The sequence below is a fragment of the Rhea americana genome, unplaced genomic scaffold (assembly GCF_003343005.1).
Source record: "Rhea americana isolate MKP2758 unplaced genomic scaffold, rheAme1 scaffold_4, whole genome shotgun sequence".
Lineage (NCBI taxonomy): Eukaryota > Metazoa > Chordata > Aves > Rheiformes > Rheidae > Rhea > Rhea americana.
Genome location: NW_028186534.1, coordinates 1117138 through 1133774, shown reverse-complemented (window position 1 = coordinate 1133774; position 16637 = coordinate 1117138). Strand labels below are relative to the sequence as shown.

The following is a 16637-nucleotide window of genomic DNA, read 5'->3' as shown; positions in this document are numbered from 1 at the left end:
GAGAGAGAGAGAAAACAGAGAAAAAAAGACCAAAATCCTACCTGACAGGTGCTCCTCTGGACTGAGCAGGCTTCAGCAGGACAGTGATGGTAGTGTCGGTCTCATTTAAGGGGGAGTCTGTGTCGTATTCGGGCATTGACGGTGCTAAACAGAAAAGAAAAAAAAACAGTGCATTAAGTATGTAMCATTTACTGCTTTTGGTAGTGATGACAACATAATATTAACATTTCTTGGGGACCATTTAACATTGCTTACATGAAACGTCAAAATACTTTGCAAGTGTTATGATCAAAACTGTCAACACCATTAAAAAATTTGTATGCTCGTTGCCATTAAAATCAAATAGGGACTGGACACCCAAATCTTCCAGATGGCTTCGAAAACACCGTCGTGAATTTTTTAAGACTTAGTAATTCTTTGAGATGGGATCATTTCTTTAATTTTATGAGAAATAAGACTGCACCGATATTAAAGGATACCATTTAGGACCTGCAAATCAGTGGCAGAGCTAAGAAGAGAAGGCAGGAAGCCTAGCTCCTGTTTCTGGTCTTGTCCCTAGATTAGACATCCCACATCTTAGGTGTAGTTTTTTAAGAGACAGACTTAAGCTGTGTGTGTCCTTGATTAGCTGGATGGTGTGTTATGAAGCAGGAAAGCATCAAAAGAGAGGAGCACAAATCAGCCAGGTTATTTCAGCACTCAAATCTGTAGTATTTTACCCCAGTGCTTTACTGATTTTGAACGCTAAAAGTATTAAGCAGCTGCAAGGCTTCCAACAGCTGCATTTGAGCAGCAACCACCCATGGTGTCCATCATTTCACCGAGGATCTTCCCCAAAGCTATATGGAAAATTGCAAAATATTCACATTTAGCCTAACAAGTCTAACTTCTGAGACTATTTCTGATTTGTTATTTTATGTTAAGGTCATTTCATGAAAGAAGGATATGTTTCCTTACACATTAACATTTTGCTTAATATATTACTTCTTCCTTCCTCAACAGGAGACATCTGTTTGGGTCATATCTTTTCTGTGGATAAAATGATGAGATCACAAGCGAGCGTGGCATCAGATTTATCCCAAAGATGTAAGTTTTGTTGAAATATCTTTAAGGATAAAGCAGATAGAAGAATTTAAATGAAGAGTGCAGTCCCCCTTAGTTCAACTGCAACTCGCAAGGGCAAACTGCACTGCAGGGGGTCCACGCTTAATCCTTTCGCAGCCATTTCCACTGTAATCCTGCTAAACAATCAGGAATTTTATCTAAAAGTCCCCAAACTGTCAAGAATGGTGGTTGCTATTATCAGCTCAGCTACCAACTTCCCCATCAATAAGCCAGCAGCGAGTTGAGAAYGAATGCTAATGCCTTTAACAAGGATTTCCATGACAAGGTGCTCTGCATCCAGGGAAAGCAGTACCAGTCGTTTCAAGAAGATGCACGTCACCAGCTGTCTTCTACACTAGGAATCACAGTACTTCCTCACCAACGGTCTTCTCTACCAGATATCACAGCACTTTCTAGAGATGCCAAAATAAAAATTGTTCAGCACCTGCTCCAGCCAGAGGAGATGTTTCTGCAGCTCAACACAGTGCTCCCGAAGGCTCCAGCTTGGCCACCAGAAACGGTCTGGAAACTCGCTTTCTCAACTCTGCAATTCTGCTTTAAAGCTGCTTCTATGAGCCTAGCTGGAGCACTGCAAAAATCACTTTTCTCCCTGCTTCCTGTGGGACTGCATCTCAGAGTAAGTTTAGCAGAAATTTTTAAATTACATGTATAGAACTGACCATGCAATGGGAAAATCTAATGTCAGAGTCTGTCCTAGTGCCCACGTGGAGGCTGCACCTGCCTACTGGGAACCAGATGCTTGGAAGACAGAACAGAAAAGATGACGAGAGCTCAATGTGCACACAGGTAATAATCATGCAGGCGCCTAACATGATTTGAGCACTCACTGAATAATAAAATGGAAAKAAACTGAATCAGAGGGAAAAAGCACTATCTCTACCGTGCTATTTTGTTATTCTGCTCTGGACACAAGTGAACAGAGCGGATGCCATGACATCCTCTAAGTGCAGGGGTGCATAAACCACAGCAGTCCATGGAGTTGTTCCTGATGGCAAATGGCTTTACTAGGTCAAGTGCTGGGGCATGAGCTTTTGCACTGAACGCCACAGGTTCAAACCCTGCTGATGGTTAGTAGTAGAGAATGAATATATTTTGCTTCCTAAAAATTTACACTGTCATGTACAGCTAACAACTTATTTTTTTAACCATTAGTTTATTATATATATATATTTATATAAAAAAATAGAATAAAACTAATTAGCTTTATTAACCAATTTGTTTTGAACAAGTGCAATGGAAAATATGCATTGCTGCACATTCTCTTCTATGCTGCCAGCCAAAATTTCWAGTACTACAAGTATCCCAAGGAATCAGCACATCAGGCTTCTAAAACGAACATTTGTTTTGGCTTTACTGAGAAAATAGATAAAGATACTTCAAAAAAAGGCAATTTTAAACTCGGTTAGAGAACCCATTTTAGTACTATCAATTAAATCCTAAAATTAAAATCTCCATATGTCTGTCCCATATTTTCTGCACTATCCTTTTTTTTTTTTTTTTTTTTTTTTTTTTTTTTTTTTTTTTTTTTTTTTTTTTGTCTAGCTAGGACTAGTTCCCTCTTTTTTTTTCCCATGGACACAGGAGCCTTCTCCCTGCAACAGTGTCTGACTTCAGTGTCTTTTATATACTTGTTTGCCTACCTCAAACCCTTTTGCTACCCTTACTCAGAAGAAAAGCCACAAAAACTGCTTTTATCTTTTTTTTAATCTCTTTCTAATATTAATTCAATTACTTCATTACTTCCATCTTGGGCACATTCTGAAGATAAAAGCCACATTTTTGAAGGTGCCTACCAGACTAAGCATATGATACCAATAATCTATTTTAGGTACAACTCATCTGCAGAACTAACGGGGGTCCTCATTAAAATGATCCTCAAGTCAACTCTAACCACTGCATTCGTAAACCAAATCAACACAGACACCGGATTGTGGCCCCTTTAAAAATTTGGTCTAGCAAGAACGCACAGGAGACACTAAGCTAAACACTTTTGTATTGTTCTATCTGTCTGTTAGCTGTGGTTCAGAAGAACAAAGTCCTCGCAGGTTCCTTCTTCTTCAGAGCAGTACCTGAAATCTTAGTTGCAATCCGTGTTGTGATGGGTGGCCCAAAGCCCTTGACTGTGCTCGCTTTGATGGTGAATGAATACGTAGTCCCTGGATATAATCCTACAAAGAGGTGATGTGTTTCATTCCTTAGCTTGAAGACTTTCCCTCTTTGGCTGGACAGGTCAGCACTGGGATCCAGAGACCCAACGGCCTTGTATGTAATCTGCAAATGAAGAACAAGGACAGTAAGGTGATAAGGGGCCTTCTGCACCTGCCCTTTCTCTGCTCCCCTACTGCACCATTGCTGCGGACTACAGATTGAAAATTAAAGGGCAGATAATATTTCAGTATCTCCAGTGAACAGATCTACATTTGGATACCAGCAAGCAAACACAACAGTTTTCCCAAGCCTTTACTTAGTAAGAAACTAATGTCTCCTCTCTGCTAAAACCTCAGCACGTGCTGATTTACAACAAAAGGTGCAAAGAATTGCTTTTTGTTACAGATGTCAGACTTTCTGCAGCCAAACTAGAACGCACAGCACGAGCTGCAGAAACGGCACGAGAATTTCCCATGTAATTCCCCATAGCAAATGCAAACTTTTGGTGCAAGACCAGGACACTTTTTTCATCAAGTGTTTTTTTCCTTCTAGCAAATGGTCTTCTCCTAAGTCCACTGAAAACAACAGGAGCCTTTTCCTAACTTCAAAGTCTTTGGAATTCTTTTCCCGCCCTAACAACAGTACACTGGAATGAAATGTTGAAATGAAATGATATGATTAGATGAAATAAATTCCATCAAGTCTTCAGGTACAAGAYCTTCCTTCTTGCCTGAGCTTCTGAGACGGTTTCTGCTATAATTTCCTTCCCCCGGCTTCTTAGCCTGGCTTGGCAGGTGTACGTGTAACGCCGTGCCTGCTTTTCGCCCGAGAGGGAAAGTCTGCAGGGTTACAGACCTGGAGAGCTGCTCGTGAACACACACGTGGCTGGTGCTAACGTGCCTTCGGAGGTGCCCGCGCTCAAAGCACACCTTTGAAATTCGGCTCGAGCCGCATTACGCTTACCGGCGGCAACCCCGGTGATATACAGACACTTGGAAGTAAAACTCATGACTTATTTACCAGCCAATTCCTTGCCTACGTTCCAAATTCAATTCAAAGGCAGCTCAATTTCAACTGAGCTGTCAATATAATATAGCGTGCTCCACTGCTCTCCTAACCTTTCCCGATATTATGGGGTCCTCGCTTATTTGTAATGAAACACCATGAATAAATCAATGTATGTTAATATAGCAAGGCTTCAATTTTTTATGAAGGACTCCACAAGAACGTGATTCCCTGCTTTGCTGAGAGCGCCTTTGAAAAAACTGAAGTCCCTTGTTTTACGAGAGGAGGAAAACTTTGCGTTTGGAGGAAAAATAAATGCACAGTGTTTAAAAAGAGAGGGCTTAATAACAGGATGGAAGAAAGAGGCTGATCCCACTGACACCAAAGGGCCCGGGAAGGGGCTGGGAGTACCGACCCCGTTACTTGGACGGTGCACAACAGCCCAGACAGCGCCGACAGCCACGACTGAACAACGTGACCGAGAAGGGCAGCGAATCATGTCCGGACTGACGGAGCAGCAAAAACTAAGGAAGCAGAACTCTTAAAGGAGTTAGATTTAACCAGCTTTCTGGTGATTTCATTGAAACTCCCTTCATTTTTTGCCAGGCCTTAAAATCCGTTTTGTAATTTTTAGTGCTTCCAGAAACCTGAGGAAGCGTCAGAAGCAGTGTGGTCGTTAAAACAAGCAATTTGAAACGGGCAGGAGGAACCCTTACGCTCACTCCTGCCTTCTCCTYGGGCGCGGCGAGGGACACGGCACGCCGCGTGACAGGGACGGCACTGCGACAGCTCTTACCGCGCCACGGCACGTGGAGGCAGCGAGGCAACCTAGGCAAAAACGCCCCAGGAATTTGTACGAGGAGCGCCGACCTTGGAGACCCGACGCAGTCAATGCCATGGCAAATTCCAGACAGAAAAAATGCGTTTAATTTAGTGTTAAGTGGGAACGAACTCAGAAAATCCGTAGGCGCTATCTGCAAACCAAATGCTAGAGAAATCTCAGTTCTATAAAGTTCCAGGGGAGAATGAGCAAATTAGGAGYTTGGGAGGAAGACGAGCTCCTACTGCTAGGCCAGGCCAGTCAGTAGCCCAYGTGAAACCAGTGGCACCTACTTTCAAAGAGATTATGCAGAAGGCTACAGACGCAAGTGGGAGATGCACTTGTCCTTGCTGCACGTATATAAAAGAATTCAGCTACCTTCACTAGTTCTAAGTTTACCATAAAATGAGTTATTTTTCTTCATTAAAAAAAAAAAAAGGCCTTAAGGCAAGCAGAACTGGACATGCTTTCAAGAAGACAAAACAAGGCAAGTTCCTGGGATTTACAAAATTAGGCTAGATTTTTTGCTGCTTGCTATAGCACAGAAGAGGAACACAAGGGACCTTAAAGCAACCTGGATTCAAAACTCACTAAAAGTAGGGAAGGAGCAAGTGACACTTGAGGACTATGTCTGAGATTTGAGATTGACGCTTGGGGCRATTTTCAAAAAGACTGGTCACCGAAATCAGACTTCACTATTCCCTCAAAAATTTTGAGAGATATAACCTATAGCAAAGAGATGTTCATGGCGTATCTAAACCACAAGACATCCTCACAAATGCCAGCTTATCGTTACTGCAGCAGAAGCTCTATCCAAATGGGTATCACCCCTGTTAAACCAGGCAACACACAATCCTCATCTCTAAAACACGCCGTTTAATTTTAACACCAGCACAGTAAGTGGACGCAACAAAAATCGAAACCTGGAAAACACCAGAGCAGAACTCTGCTGYACACGTGGACCAACCCGTAACAGAAATATTTAAAAGAGTGGTAAGCATGYGCACAACTTTGGAGAGCTCAGCCTCATCTTTTCCCGTACGGCCTCCCAATGTAGCTAAGCATCCTCTGCCCCAAATCCACCTGTGAGTGCATGCACGTCTGGCTCGGGGCGTTCTCCTTAGAGAAAGTGAAGACGCTGCARTGTGTCACTTTGATGGACTAGTCTTCATGTAGAAATAYATTTATATATGTATGTATGTACGTATTATTTTTGGCAACATGTACAAGTACATACAATGTCACTACTTTTCTTAAGATCCCAGCATAGCCTAGCAGACTGATTTCACTTATGGGCAAAGCATCCCGACGTGGAAAGCTCCCACGGTGAGTAACTGTGTTTCTCCCAACCCTTTCTCCGCTCCAAGTCCTTCCCTCCGGAAGGGAGGAAACACTATGTATTTATTTCCATCCAGGATCTGGAGTTTTTACTGTGGCAATGGCATAGCAGGAGCTGCATTACTGTATTTGAGCAAGCATGGAATAAAAAGCTTATTTAAATCAATCCATAATTTACCAGACTGTAACCAGATGAAATGGAGACACTAAGATGCTGCCTTTTTTTCTCCTTAAGTTAAAACTTCTGAAGTGAGAGAAATTTCAGGGAATCAGARTGTGGAAAATTTTTCAAGAAGAAACTATGGAAACTTCCAACTCTGAAGTCATTTATAAATGTCCTGAAACACATCTGGAGAAGAGAGAGGCCACTTCTCTTCAACAAGAAGGATGTCAGAAAAAAGCACCTACTCTTCTAGTTGGTATGCTGAGTATTCACCCTTGTTTCTTCTTCCCAGGGCCAAAATGCTTCACTACAAAAAAAACAAGAGATTCTGATCTAGAAAATTCGATGACTCAATTACTAGATAGCTGTTCTAAATTATATTAACATACACTATTTTAATGACAAGTCTTGTCACATAATACTCCTATATTCTGAAAAAAAAATGAAACAAAATTAAACTTTTAAAAAACTAGGCAAAAAAGCAACCAATGAAATATTAAAAAATATATTTTACAGATGCCAGTTTGATTGAAAACATTGCAAATATTTGTTTTGGTTCTGATTTAGAATAAATGCAAGCACRAARATGAAGGAATTTCTCCAAAAATTGAGAATCTATGTTTTTAACCAGCTGTTACCCACTAYCCCCTGCCCAGCGGACTGCTGTGAYAGTCAACGTTGTGCCTCATCCCTCCAGACTGAGATGCCTGTCTGAAGTTTGCATATRTAGGTCAGCATTTACGTATTGGCTCCACTGCACCTTGATGGTCTCGGGGAACAAATTTAATGGCCACTGCTATGGTTCTCATTATAGCAAACACCAGACCAGGCTACAGGCAGCAGACCCAAGGAATACACAGCCCAAATCCAAAGCTTCCCTGGGCTCTCTTTCATTGAGCTAAGGAAAAAGGTATWAAACTGAAGCAACAGCAGCAGCAGATGTGAAGTAACCAGAAATTCAAGAAGTCAGATAGCACAGGAATTTGGAAGATAAATAATAGCCATTTTCCCATGGCAAGAGGAGGGATGCAAGACTGATCTAAGCGCTCCTCCACCTGGAGAGGAGCGATTTATCCCGGCGGCAGAGCCAGATGACAATTTGAGTCTCTGGTCAGTTGAGTTCCCATCTGAATTGTACAAAATTTGGCTACATCAGTCCAAATTTATCAGGAATAAAATTTAAAGCAGGTCAGCTGTACAACCACAAGCCTATTGGAAACCTCCAAAAGGGCATCATATATTTAATTTCCGAGCGTTCAGTGACATATAACTGCTGTGTTGGATTTAGAAGAATAAAATGAGAACAGATGAGTGTAAGAAATGTGACAGCTAGCAAGTTCACTCCTTGTTATTAGCTCAGCAGACGTCCTGGAAAATTTTCCTGTCTACTCCAGTGCCCTCTCACTCYCCATTAACCAGATCATTTAATTCCACCTTCCTCTTTGTTTTCTATCCATTTTAAAAGTTGAAAGYATTAACTCCTTGCAATCACCAAGCAAGTACTACATTAACAACCGCCAAGATCAAGATGTGCTATTGAGAGCATTAAAGGCAGCTCGTCTCTCCTTCGCAGAGCCTAATTTAACACAAACGCTCCAGGGAAATGCGAACGTTTTACTCGCGATCGTCATTTGCGACTGTAAAACTTCTATTACAACACACAACTTAAAAAGCTTTCACTGTGAAGGGCAAGGCCACAGCAGAAAGCATTAACCGAACAAGGAGGCGCAAGGCTCTTCTTCACTGCAGATGYTTCTTCAAAAAGCAAGCAAATAAAAATCTTCATCCCCTTAATTTTCACCCAGCTTGCAGATGTTCAGGCAAGTGTGTTCACACGTTAAAAAAAAAAAGGTGCAGATATGTCTTATTACAGGGGCTCGTCAGGCAGGGTCACCGCCTGCTCAGCCCGAGCGCCAGGCGCAGCGGGGCACGGGCAGCTCTGCTAACGTGAGCGGTTAGCCCTCCRCGGCGCAGCTACGCTGGCTCCGGCGCCCAGCTTACCTCTGCAGCCCCCCACCGCGCTTAGCGAACGAACGCAGTAACCCAGTCTGGTGGATTTTATGCCAGCTTTAAGCATGCAGGCAGTGTGGTCCTTGTCCCGGGCTTGCTTTTTCTTAAAAAATACTAGTAAACAGCTGGAAATTGGAGATTAAAAAAAAACATAGAGGAAAAGGGCACACGTTGTTAAAAATGTGGTAATTAAACAGTGAAACGGATGGTCAAGAGATGTGGTGAGTTATCCTTCATGTTTAGGTATTCCTTTCTAAGGATATATTAGCGATCAACCATGAGGTCCTAAACTTAATACATTAAGACCAAACTGCAATTTAGATCTTATCATTTCACTGTAATGGCCCTTTTCACCCCCCAATGGTAGGCAGTGAAATCCTTMTGGAAAAGCTGGATGGCTTTTTTGGAGTTTCTTTAATCCTCTTAAATAAATTTAATTAATTAGCAAGAAAGAATAACCTGCTCAGATCACAACTGATAAATCCATGCAGTCGCCCCATGCACTCGGTGCATTCCTGTTAGCTTTCCCATTGACGAGCAACTGAACCGTCAGGATTTCACGTGCTCACGACCTCAGAACTGAAGGCAGCAAACTCAAACGTCTCTGTAACGAGAGCTTGCCAGTCAAAGCAAAAAAATACGCTCCTGTTTCCTTCCACAACAATTGATCCCAGTGCAAAGACCACTTTATCTCATATCTTTTGTCATATTGAATTAATCAGCCGTGGTAAGCAGAATTTTGCTCTCCACAGCTATATTCACCATCCAGCATTAGGGCTTTAAGCCTCCCCTCTGATTCCAGCCGTTGCAGCCCGTTGGAATGCAAATGGTAAGCGCTGCTGTTAAATCAAACGCCACTTTGGAGGTACATTATGCAACTTTCTCTCTATTTTCCATTTTAGTGACAGCCTGCATAGCAGTTTGGGGAAGGCATTTGAAACCCATAAATCCATTACATTATCCCCAGTGTGCCCATTGAGGTTTTATGCCCCTGTCTTTATAAAACAGGCTGTTGAGCCTCACCATTCTCCCTAACACACAATCCTTAACTTCTGGGGATACTTGGGGACTGACAGCTAGCAGTATTTTTTTTTTTTGGTGGGGGGGGGCAGTAATGTCCCAAGACTGAAACCATCTTGTGCTGCCAACAGAGGATCCAGGACTAGGAACACACCAAAATCACTCTATGTACGAGCTTGCCAGGATCAGAACCTGGGTCTGCACAGACAACCTGACCAGTGTCTTTCACTTCATTAAGTTGGATGAAAATGCACAAAATGCAATTTTTCCAGTCTTATAGCTGTTTTTTGAAATCACTCTCATCTTATGATACAAGACATASTATCAGGACTTTTTTATTCACTGGGTGTTATCATGCCACACAACACGCAGGGAGAAGACATGGGGTGGCCTCCCCATAGAAGCGGCAGTGGAAAGAAGGGTCCCTGATGATGGTCCTAGGTTTCACTAGTGTTCAACTGGCAGGAGATGAGAAGAGGGCGGCTTTTCCACCCAGCTGGGACAGCAGCTTAGCTCGCAGGTGCCCATACAATAGTAGTTTCCTCTCCAACACCGCCTGCTGCAATTTCAGCTTCTARCAGGGGGAGCACAAAACTTGACAACGAGGGAGAAAAAAAAGTTTGTCACAGCCAAAGCGTGATTTTGTAAGGTGAGAAATCATCATGCAGGTCATAAGGGCGTAGAGGTGGTGGGGTCAGGTATCGGTGGAGAGAGCTGGATGCATTCGCAGGTCTCAGCGTCACAGACCGTGCAGAAGGGGAACCAACTGAAAAKCTTCATGATTGAGAACTCCTTGGGAAACAATAAGCTATTTAGTTTTTAATCTTGCTTTACATATGGCACGCCACGCTCTAATAACGTCGACAAGCAAACTTTGCTCTCCTCATCTCTCCCCAAAATAAACACAAATAAACCGATGCCTAAAAATCTGACAGAAATATCCTTGAACTTGAAGCTATCAAAACGTTTCCTTCATTTCCTGAGCCACTGTCTCAGGAAAGCAGTGCTCCTCAAGCCAGGCGCTAAGAAGTCACATGCAATGTAATTTAACTGTGCAAATGACTTTTTTATGCAGAAAGGATGCTAGCTCCAGTTCATGGTGTCTTCTAAACTTTTTGCTTTGAATTCTTTGTGTCCAAAGGGTGTACAAGGTAAAGAGGCATTTTACCGAGCATCTTGCTTCAGTTCAGACATCACTGATCTCAGAAAGACCAGAAGATCTGCAAGGCTTCTCTCCAGTAAAGGAGACTGCATCTCCTTTCCTTTCACATGGCTAATATTGAGCTCCTGAAATGCTTCTTTTTGAACCTAAGTGGCTGTGCAGCATAAGATACCTAATACGAAAAGTAACTTCAGATTTCATGGGAGACAACCRTAAGAAATGGCCATTCCCCAAAGCACAGCTTTCTCTGTCCACCTTCAAGCTGGATCCAACAACAAGAGGCTTACAGCGACGCTCCTAAAATTGCACGTAGCACTTGCACACACCAGCCCTTCTGCCAGTGTCYGTAGGGTAAACGCCACCCCTGAGCACGATCCGGCTTTCCCTTACCCGCAGAACTACAGGCCAGACTACGAAGGTTTAACCATTCCCTCTTCCTCCGTGACACCTCCTAGGACTGGGGCTGAAGCACGGTAAGGAAATAAGGACTTGCCTCTGCTTGTACCGTGAGTTAAGYAGAAGTCAAACCTTACGATCCAACACCTTAACTCAGCCTGAGGCGCACTTAGGAACGAAAATCAGCTCTCCGCTTCTAGACGGCATCTTGCCCGGGGTTGTTCTCAGAGCCACGCTTCCACGGGAAAGCACCTTGGCCCAGGCAGCTGCCAAACACTCGAAGAAGCTCATGCAACACAAGGAGTGAAAAAAAAGCAGATTTAGAGGTGCAAAGCAGCATCTATGTCAGCTGTAACCCAACAACAACAATAGTTGCAAAAGTATGAGGCAGAGCCCAAGTTTTCATGTTCCCGATCTTTCTATAAATTCTTTATCTTCAGTTATTAATTCGATATTTAATCTTGGCAAAGCAGCAGTTTCAGTAAACAATTAAAGATCTCTTCCACTTTCYAAAGCATACAAAMGCACATGTGAACACTATAGGCCGAAGCAAAACATCATTTATACTGTTACTTTGTGTAGTTGTAAGTAGCTGCTTCCCCCTGCTACAGAGAGACTGCTTCAGGTTTCCCGTGACATTAAAGCCGACACGCTCCCCACCGGCACGTACAAGGGCTCTGCTGGGTAACACTGGCCGCTTACACTTCCCAGGCTGACCCCAAGCAGAGTGCAGATCACACACAAGCAGGATCCTGGATGTGGCCTTCACATTTGATTTAAAGTTCAAAACCAAGAGTGTCAAAGGGACTCAAGCTCTGCATTTTTTCCAGAGCGCACAAATATTTGCTCTAGCTCCCTGCGTGCAGCGCAAGTCCATCTCGCCTAGGCGCAAAGGGCAAGACGAGAAGAAGCCAAGCAGGGTTCATACGTTATCAGAGATGAATCATGCAAAAACCTACAGATGTTACAGGGAGATCAATCTTTCTGGAAGCAGATGGGCAAAAGCAGGAGCRTTTCCCCGGTCGTGGTTTTAGGCATGCAACGTGGCTGCCACGTGGCCGCCCTTGCTGCATCCCGCAGTGGAAACTAGGGCACGCAGGCAGGCAGCAAGCCCTGTGCGACCCAGAGATGCTGGGGAACACACTTGTTTCACAGCTTAGGGACAGTAATGCCTGGTAAAACCTCAATCCATTCCATAAAACAAATTAAAACAAGTACTTCTCCTCCCCTCCATCACCTTACCAAAATCAGCTATCACACAGGGGGAAGAAAACCCAGGCAGGTGTCATGTCAGCTCATCCCTATGATATATAAATTTAAGGTAAATGCACACAAACAGCCTTTACACAGCGATCAGCTCCACAGCAGGCAGAACACGGCTAACACAGAATTAAAAGACAAAGAAACCGGTTTGGGCAGATTATGGCTTAAACTCTAATCCTTGGCACATGAAACATTTTGCAAAGGTCTTCATATTCATAATGAACACAAATAGGTATCAAACCTGGTTATAATACACAACTTATAAATACACACTAGCATTGGCTCACCAACCACTGGGAAGAATATTTTGTGTGATACAGCAACTTAGAGCAGTTATGCAAGGTTTTGAGCCCAGTATACCACTCGAGCATACATGTAGCTTTCTTCACTGTCCTGGGAACGTAAGTGCATATCTACATGCTCATCTCAAAAGGAAGGGATGAGCAAATAGGGCCCAAAGCATCCCYGGGTAAAAAAAGATCAGTCTGGGAAAACTCATACATAAAACTCAAAATTCATCTTAAAAGCAGAATTCACACAGCACRAAGAATCAGAACTCCCTTCAAAATCAGTTCTGACACAATCCAGGACCTGGACCTTTGGGCTGTGTCACCTCCTTCATCTGGGTGTCTGTAATTCAAGCTTCACTGTCACAGGTTCGGTTTCTTTGGTCCTTCCCTTGTTGCCTGGACCTTTCCATTTCCAGACTTAGAGYAGAACTGGAAGCACCAGCACCTCAAACACCAAACATCCAAAACTAAAACGCAAAAAAAGCCATTGTGCTTGGCTAATCATCAGTAATCTGCTTGCTGTACCTCTCCACGCTCTTCGTACACTATTRCTTTCGAAGCTGAGAGTGCCATAGCATGACAGGATGGCAGAACATCTAAAAATGGAAGGTTTGATCATTTTTTGGCATCGCCTATTACAAGCAATGACTCTGATTGCAGTTTATATTGCTGTCTCTCAAGTTATGCCATCAAGCTGTCCCAGATATAGATTTTCCTCACCAGAAAGATGAAAAGAAGCTGTACAGGGAAAGTGAAGGATGGAAATAGGTTGTGCAATTTCCAAACCCATTTTTCTATTTTTTAAAATTAATACCTGCACACTTCACGTCTAGCATAATTCCCTAAAATACAGGCTGGCCAGTTACAAAGATTTTGAAAACTGCAAGTCAATTTGTTAAATTCAGCCTTAAGAAATAGAGTGGAAGACAACTCACCTCCCCCATAAATGCATACCTGTCATAAATAAGAAGTTAAGACTTCTTTCTGAAGCTGGTTAAAAAATCCCTGTTTTAATGTTCAAAGTGATAGCAAATAAATCCAACTGAACTGCTTCAGCCAGCAAAAAAAGCCAAGTCTCTTCTGTAATATTCTAGCAAAAAAAACGGTCAGCTTTGCCAGCGAGATAATATGGAGCAAAGCAAAATAAATTTTTATATGCAAAATATTTGCTTGGGATTTAGTGGTTAAGATGTTGTCCTGCACATTAGTATTTATAGCAAGATGGAACATATTTTCCTGAGCAGCTACGCAAGGGTAGAGGAGGTTGAAGTTATGAATATTACTTGGCTGTTCATGCCACTTCAGTTTGATAAGAATACAGCTGCCAGCCCAGTCTTGCTATGACAGTGCCCTAAAACATGRGAACTTGAGCTCATCTTCTGGGCACGGACTTGGGAAAGGGAGGTGGGAAGGGCAGCAGCTGGTGGCACCGGTCCTGGGAACGCACACACGGCTTTAYGCTTTGATTTTGCTTTCTGTGCTCATCAAAACATTTCATCAGAGAGAACCAATCTTGTGCCTGAAATATCCAGGCCTTTAGAGCGCCCTGGCAGTGTTTAGACCCAGAGGGCTTTCACCTGGGGGGCACAGGCTGCTCAGCACTCTAGGTGAATAAAATCACTGTTGCTGTTTTCCTTTTGAATATAWTCCAGGCCTCATTTTCCAATGTTCTGGGGAGAGTCAAAAGTCTGAAGAGAGCTAGAAATGCTCCAGCCACCTCCAAAAAACCGTATCTTCCATTCCTCCAGACACGACTGCTTTAGAGCAAACACYTGGGATACATTTTGCAAGTATATTAGGTACTACATGAATAAAATCCTACCACTATGGCRGAAGAGATCTTCTCCAGTCAGGTTAGCTGCAGCAAGTTTTCTGGATTATTCACCTGAACCGCATTTTCATTGAAGCCATTGGCTGTCAAATACATAGTGCACAAAGCAAGTTAAAACTTTCCCCTAGAAAATCAATGTTTTTAAGTGACATTCCACACAAAGGTGTCTCTGAGATATTCATTAGCTGGAAAATGTCTCCTAACAACTTTGCAACTCTTTGCAAAGGGAAAAGACTCATAGTAGCCTTATAAGCAAAGAAAATGTGTTCAAAGGTCTTATGCTGACTGAAGCAACAATTTTCCCTTTGACAGTCACATCTGAATACAGTGATTTCATACCAGAACTCAAAGAAGAGCCTTCCTTGCCTGCTAGTATTCTTTACCAATGCTTAAGCRCTCTCCTGCACAGGTTTTTTGTTTTATTTTGTTTTGTCTTCTTGCCCTTAGGCTCCTGGTTAGCCTCTTCYGTTATGCACTCTGAAGAGCAGACTACCATGAAGACAGTTAACAAGGCACCACATTGCTACAGAATAGGTTTCAAACAATTTTTGGAAAACATGTTTGGTTATGCCATAAAACCAACCAGCATAGAATTTTAAGAATTTTAAGCAAAGTGTTAGACAAGAGAGCTARATAAAATTCAAGTGAATTGGGTGCCAGTTGAGCAATGTACACAACTAGGAACTCAGCGGCAAACCTTGAAGGACAAGAGGACGGTCTGCTTCAACCTCAGCCAAAACAGGCTGGAGGAAAAAGATGAGCATGTTCARAAATTATGGTCAGATGAGGAATAAGGCAAGAAAATAATAAATGAAAATCTGCTGTGAACCAGGAGGGAACTGGTAATGGGAAATTTCCAAGTCAAGGCTCCAGTATGATGGGGAGGAAGGGCAATTCARTGATTACTCCTACCTAATGCTGACTCCTAACAGAGCTGCAGGATATGGCTGTCCCTGTGGCCATCACACTGGAAAGAGCTGGCTTGTTCACAGGATACGATCCTAAAAAGCAAGTGCCCATTAGCATTTGACCCCAATAAAGAGTATGGATATGGTTGTACCATGATGGACCTCTCCCTGCGATGCTTCATTTGTAGCTGCTTTCTCTAGACAAAAACTGCTCAGTTCCCTCTCACTCTTCATTCCCATCAAAGAGTCAAAAGCAAAATCATCAGACAAGGTCCAAAAATTCTCTTTCCCATCCTAGGTACCATCCTGGCTCTTCTGCGTGCTGTTATCTTGCTCATCAACTCCAAATTACAAAATGTAGGGTTTCTTATATGTTCTGAAGCATGTCGCAGCCACTGTTTGCAGCTGCACCAAGTGCACAGCTCCACTGAGAAACCYGAGCAGAGTGATTGCAAAAGCAGTTTGTTTTCTCACACCCTGAAATCCTGCTTTCCCCAAATATAATCGCCTAGGCGAAACGCAGGGATATGTATCTAAACGGGTAAGCCTGAGAAGTGCATCACTGAAGGCCTTTGCGCAGAGCACTTCCAACGGCGACTAATTCACTTTGCACAAGGACAAACTCCAAAGYTCTAAAGCCAGCATTAGAGCTTTCTCCCCGTTACATTCTTTATTATTGTTATTATTATTCAACTTGGGAAAATACAGGCGTTCATTCAAATATTGACTAGAACAGAAATGGCTACATTGCAGGTATTACTGTTTATTTTACTCCGTAAGGTTTTTTGCAACTTTTTTTTTTCTCTTGCACACTGTGGGCAATACATGAATAAAACGTGAACTGTGCAGATCTCTACATACYTCTGAACTCCAATTTTGTTTTTATGGTCTATCAACTTTCAATCCACATGATCACACTTTGCACTTTTAAAATCTTTTAAATATTTTGCAAAAYTTTTGCTCTAACACAATTGCTGTATTCCAGACAAAAGAAGAAGAGTTTAAAATAGTCTGATTTATTCTTCTAATTCCCCTTTGGGATAATCTAGCTCTGTTTCTTCTTTCCCTTTTGCTAATGAGCTGGAAAATCATGCACAAAGCTGCCAGATGAGCCTGGCTAGCTCCCTCCCAGCTTTATGAATAAGAAGCAAAACCTTT

General features: G+C 42.7%; 1 protein-coding gene across 1 annotated transcript in view; it reads right to left on the bottom strand.

The window, feature by feature from the left end:
- The window catches only part of PTPRT (protein tyrosine phosphatase receptor type T), a 458251-nt gene that overhangs the window by 110396 nt on the left and 331218 nt on the right, over positions 1-16637 (bottom strand). Inside the window, exons 10-11 of the mRNA XM_085313918.1 lie at positions 3195-3396; positions 42-144 (exon numbers count right to left, since the gene is read on the bottom strand). Of these exons, the coding sequence (XP_085170044.1) occupies positions 42-144; positions 3195-3396 (305 nt within the window). The remainder of the gene's footprint in view (positions 1-41; positions 145-3194; positions 3397-16637) is intronic.